Genomic DNA, 6,000 nt, shown 5'->3' on the forward strand with positions numbered 1-6,000 from the left:
AGCAGCATTCTTTTATCAAAGCTGGTTGTTACTGTTCAATCTTAACCAAATGCATTCAAATAACTTAAATGGCTGACAAATTAATGAATTCATTCAATTAACAAACTGCTGCCATCAGAATACTGAATTATCTCAACACAGTCAGATAATATATAGCCCTCTAACAGAAGGAATTACAACTAAATATTCACTATCCACTGCATATTTTCTAAGTGGAAATGTAGAAGAAACCTCTTGTATCTTTTGACGTATAAATTCTAATTATTCATAAAGCAGATACAGACACAGTTCATAAGACTGCCTCACCTACTTTATTTGTATATTGGCTGTTCAGATGGCTGTCAAGCCATGTGTCCCATTTACATGTTCTTTCACAAATCCAACCATATAGATGCATGCAAGATGTCCAAGGAGGACAGCTTGAGATCTCCCGAGAGATGGACTTGGTCGTGTAAATGAGGTTTTTCTAGTGTTGGCATGGAGACAATTGGTTTCCTTCTTTCTGCATCTCATAAGATTAAGAAGAAACTGATGGCAATCCAATATGTAGATCAGACTTTGTAGTGATTTTAAGATTAGTGATCTTAGCTTTTTTAGCTCATAAAGTACAACCAAGGTATTGGATTTTTATGATCTTCTTGTTCCAATTTTTTTCAATATTGATGCAGTTAAATTTGTGGAAAAACACTTTAAAAAGCATATAAAAGTGTGTGTGTGTGTGTGTGTTTGAAGACCACATTTTTTAGGTGCAACCCCTGCACACTTATATGACATAAATAGAAAGTTCTTTGTCAACTCATACCCCTCTCAGATATCTCGTTTGCATGAACAACAGATAATTATCCTTTTCTTTCTTGAATTCCACTACATTCTATTGATTCAATTCATGGTACTTTACTTCATTTATTATATTCTACTTTCTCGAATATCCTTCAGATAAGGTGAAACCTTTTTGTCCTTCTTGCTTATCCTCCATCAGGTTCTTGATAAAATGCATGCTCGAGCTACAGGTCCTCAAGTAACATTGACTAGGCAACCTACTGAAGGAAGGGCCCGTGATGGAGGTACATGAAAACCATGCTCTTTTTTTTTTTTTAAAATATCCTTTCTACTTTATCAACTGATTCCCATCTGTATTGATTGGAAATACTGACCTTGTTTACAGGCTTACGTTTAGGAGAAATGGAGCGTGATTGTTTGATAGCATATGGGGCGAGCATGTTGATAATGGAGAGACTGATGACCTCTAGTGATCAGTTTCAAGTTCATGTACAACTCGTTCTAGATTTATGAGCGTTTCCTTTCTATGATCTGTTGCAATCGGCTTGTCAAATTACATGCTTTTTGTTTTGGGATGCATGTGAATACATTTGCTTCCTTGATGGTGTCAAATAGTTTATAAGCAAAATTTTTGTTTCAATTTCCAATATGATTGTTTAATAACAACTTTTTTTTTCTTATGAGAATTCATGGCAGGATTTTCTATAAAATGTGAAGTTGAAATCTTGTCTGAAAAATGTTCGGTGAAAGTTTTTTATTTCATCGATAAGAGAAAATTACATGTATTATCCCTACAGTGTTTAGAAAAGTAAGGAAGGTTGTCTATTGATCATTCCTGGCTTAACTTACTAAGTGCTTTGTTGCTGCATTCAAACATTTAGCATATGTTTATTTTTTCTGCTTATAGTGAGTTCTGTTGGAAACCTATTTGTTGTGGAGGAATGAAATTTGTCCAAAAGAAAGGAATAGTACCGTTTATTTCATTCTATGCCTTTCTTGTCATATATATCTGAATGGAACTGTGCTCTTCCTCTTTGGATTTGGGATGTATACTGTTGATCTTGTGCATCGTACATAGGACCTTTTCTAGATCTAAAGAAGGTACTCATATTTCATCAAGTTCGTTGTTGATAGTTGATGCATGGGGTACTTGGCTATAAGCTAGTGTGCTAATGAATAATAGAAGTGAGCTGCCTGAAATTCATATGAAGCTTCATATTTGAAAATTAGATGAATGCCAACGTTCATGTTTACAAGGAATAATGGGCAACATGTTTGTTCTTCTTGAGGAAAAGAAATTATGCATGAGATATACCTGTCAATAGAACAAACTTGATGGTAGTGAGAATCCACATGTTTCATATAAGGCTAGGCTGCTAAGCTTTTTTGCCCGGCTTTCAGTTCTTGAGTGCCCAAAACAAAAGGTACTCCTAGGCATGGAGGTGAAAAAGTGACTTTATTTTCACTTTCTTTTGGAGATAAAAGAACAAAAAGGAATAGAGGCACCTATAGGTCTATTTCGCCTTTTGTTAAATCAGTGGAAAAGGTTTCATCAACATTGCAAACACAATTAGGTACATCTTGGAAATATTAAGTTTCTAGGATTGACACAAAGGAATGCACTCACCTGACTGATTTTGATATTAATAAAAGAAACTGACTAATTTGGATATAGTAATGCATGGTAAGAATTAGAATGTTATTTAGTATAATTAAAGAGGCTAGTGCAAGCAATTTATATTGAAGGTACTTCTAGTCATTTTTTCTAATACATCATAATCAAACTTGACTTAGTGATAATCTGAGTCCACTTGATGGAAGATTGTTTTTCATTACCGGTGCAAAGGATTAAGTTTGCTTTTGAGTCTTAACAATATTAAAAGCTTAAATCTGTTTTTGAAGATTTTATTATTATTTCCCCCCCCCCCCCCCCTCTCACTTCTCCTTCCTTCCTTCCTATTTTCCATGAATTCCCCTTCCCTCTCCATATACTTTACCCTTTTCCTTTCCCTCCCTATTCTTTTTCTTTTTTTGCTCGCAAGTGGTCCTCCTCCCTCCACTTTTTCATCCTTATGATAGCTGCAAGCCCCTCTTGTTTTCCTTGTTCAGCATTCTCATAATCATTCTTCTCTCTCTTTATTGTGATACCTGCCTTTTTTTTCTTGATCTTTTCTAAGGTGTCATGATTTTCTATTTTGGCACCTTTTAGTGTGTTCTTTGTTAACGATTTTGACATCTATATAGAATTTAGCAGTGGCTCCCACTATTTTTCAAGCGTACCAAGCAGCACTTTTTGCCAGTTGAGAACTCCCACTATTTTTCAAGTGTACCAAGCAGCGCCTTTTGCCAGTTGAGAAACCTGTTCGTGCTGGATGCTTGATCTGCCTTGATCTGCCTTTGTTTGTGAAGAAAACTAAAGAAACTGCCAAAAAGTGTGGCTGTTGTGTTTATCATTTATAGGTTGCCTGTCTTTTATTTTCTATCAATTTCAATTTTCTCCTTTATCTTTGAGATAGTTGTAGTCAGTTTTCCTATCAAGATGCTGTATGAGTTGCAGTGAGTATGTGTGTTTTTTAATATTAATGAGGCACAACCAACAAAAAATCCTTTCTGGAGTTTCCAATATCGATAAAATTTTTACACCATATGTGTTCCTTTATTTTTCCTGTTTTATCTATGTGCCCATGCAAACTTACTGTTATTCCTTTGACAGGTTTGCACCAAGTGTGGATTATTAGGCTATTATAATGCAAAGTTAAAAATGTCATTCTGCTCTACCTGCAAATCTGGGGACAAGGTTTCTACGATGAGACTTCCTTATGCATGCAAACTTCTAATCCAGGTATTCTTTTCAAGTGTTTCTTGCAGGGGTGGAGCTAGAAATCTTTTACTATAGGGCACTAAATCATATAGGCAAAAAAAAAATTAATTGGCTTTGGGGCAGTGACCCGGGTCTTGTGGGGCTGATTTATATAATTAGACCCAAATCCAATAATTAAAAACAATGTTCTATAATGGGCTCCGTGGGGCGTATGCCTCACGCAGCCCACACTTACCTCTGCCCCTGTTTCTTGTCTTGTGTTTCAATTTTGAAGCTGTAGCATAGTACTTTTAGCACTTTTTCATGACGTTATCAGGTTGACTGATTGGACGCCATTTTCCTTCTACTTGCAGGAATTGCAGTCAATGAATATTGTTCCTCGTTTGCAACTCGCTGAATATTGATCGGAGACAACAGATTTCATCGTCCTTTTCATAGCGGGTTTCCAGAAATTAATGGGGCCTTTTGGAAGGTCTGCCACATCATTGTTGGTTCGCTTCTGGATCTAGTGTTGGTTGCTGGATCCAGTGTTTGCAGCTATCATATTGAGTGGCTAGGTTACTGGCAAAAGCAGCGCCACTGCTGGTGGAGGACATCGTCACATCATATTTATAATGTACCATTGTTTCATACTTCACTCACTGGTGGATTATTCTTGCATCATGCTCACCACAATACATCGAGGTTCCTAGATGTGCACTCATTTTATAGTATGTGGTTAATTTATGTCTGTTCAATACAGCTTTGTATATATGCACTTTTGTGCCATCAATTTGAAGATGAGGGGCTTGAATTGTAAAGTAACTTGTAAAGCATCTTTCCTTTTCCCCCTTTTTTTCCCCTTCGTTTTTTGGTTGAGGACGACACTCTAAAGATTCATAATCTAGCAGGAAGTAGACCTGCAAAATATGGCATATGATTTAGCTTTTTAGTTCTGTGTGCTTCTTTGGCTTTATGTAACCAGATTCTAATTGGAATATGTTGGTTCCTTCTGAAATAGTTATTTAAATGGACAAATGAATATGTAATTTGATGGAGGTTGCGTCTTGCCTCAAATCAATGCCACTTTGAAATAATACGAAGATATCTTCTTGTCAAAACATTGAAGTTCATGTTTTGAAGGACTGCCTCCGATTTCAAAATCGGAATTTGGAAGTACTTTTCCTTTTGGATTCTCTAAGAGCTTCATGTCTAAATGGTGTGTCGATGGCGGTGCAGCTGTTTTACGATGAAGAATTTGCTGGACGTGATTTTGGGCAAATAACAAAAAGTTTCTTGAAGTTTTGAAGCTTCTGTTTGGGGGACGGCAGCCCGGACTGCACTGCACCGCCAGTTTTGAAACTTTTGGTTGCCTCTTTCGGTTAAGTACATTGTCTTAACAAAAAATTTGAACTCTCTTTCATTCAGGGGTGTTTTATGAGTTCTGGATCATGGAATTCTATAGTTGAAATTCTCATTTTTGATAAAATGACATTTGTGTATGGCTTTTGATTTCAGAATTATAGGTTCAATCAAAATTTTGGAATTGTGATTCTATTTTAGGTGTAAAACTATGATTTCAGAATTTAGAAAATTTTCTTCTCTTTTTAAGACATATATTGTTATGATTTTAATTTATCGATTTTAGAATTTTAGTTCATATTTATTACACGTTACTTTCAATTCTAGAATCAAAATTTCAGACTATTAAATACAATGGAAAATTAAAACTGGGATGTTCATTATAACAGACTATCAAACACAAGGGGAAACAAAAACTGGAATTTTCATTATAACTGCAATTTGAGGTTAGAATTTTGTTTGTAGAGTTTTAATTCTAGAATCAAAGATCAAGTTATCAAATGCCCCTTCTAAGAATACATTGCGATGAATAGGTGGCTAAAACACAATTTTTTAAATCTGTGGATTTGTGTTTGTTAAGCCATTAGCGTCTTTGCTGTAACTTCTCACTTTTTCGATCTTGCAGCAGAGGCTCCCACTAATAAGAACCATGATGTTGAATTGCAAAAATGCTCCCAAGAAACTTGTTGTTGAGCTGCTTTGGTTTTTGAGATAATGTCAGAGCCAGAAAATTCTAAGGGGTACTATGTCATTTTAAATTGAAGTTCACCAATATATAAATGAAAAAGAAAGCCTTGAAGTACCAACATGGAAATAAGCACTTCTATAGATCTGTGTGGCAATTGCCCACACAATCCTAAACCTGCTTCTGCCCCTGGGAAGGAAATCTAAGCGGCCATGACAGCACAAAGCGGTGGAAGGAATCCAGAAGAAACAATCTTTTGCAATATGGCGGTAAAGTTTCTACAGCATCAATTCAGCATGATCCGCTTTCATAAGATGGAGCAGTAACGTGAGGTGCTGTGCATCAGGATAGAAATTTCAGAACTGAGTGAGTC

General features: G+C 35.9%; 1 protein-coding gene across 1 annotated transcript in view; it reads left to right on the forward strand.

The window, feature by feature from the left end:
- The window catches only part of LOC116247183 (DNA-directed RNA polymerase III subunit 2), a 32,282-nt gene extending 27,750 nt beyond the window's left edge, over positions 1 to 4,532 (forward strand). The window contains exons 35-38 of the mRNA XM_031619194.2: positions 980 to 1,064; positions 1,166 to 1,269; positions 3,494 to 3,622; positions 3,955 to 4,532. Of these exons, the coding sequence (XP_031475054.1) occupies positions 980 to 1,064; positions 1,166 to 1,269; positions 3,494 to 3,622; positions 3,955 to 4,005 (369 nt within the window). The 3' untranslated portion in view covers positions 4,006 to 4,532. The remainder of the gene's footprint in view (positions 1 to 979; positions 1,065 to 1,165; positions 1,270 to 3,493; positions 3,623 to 3,954) is intronic.
- Positions 4,533 to 6,000: the final 1,468 nt, after the last annotated feature.

This window comes from Nymphaea colorata, chromosome 2, assembly GCF_008831285.2.
Source record: "Nymphaea colorata isolate Beijing-Zhang1983 chromosome 2, ASM883128v2, whole genome shotgun sequence".
Classification (NCBI taxonomy): Eukaryota; Viridiplantae; Streptophyta; class Magnoliopsida; order Nymphaeales; family Nymphaeaceae; genus Nymphaea; species Nymphaea colorata.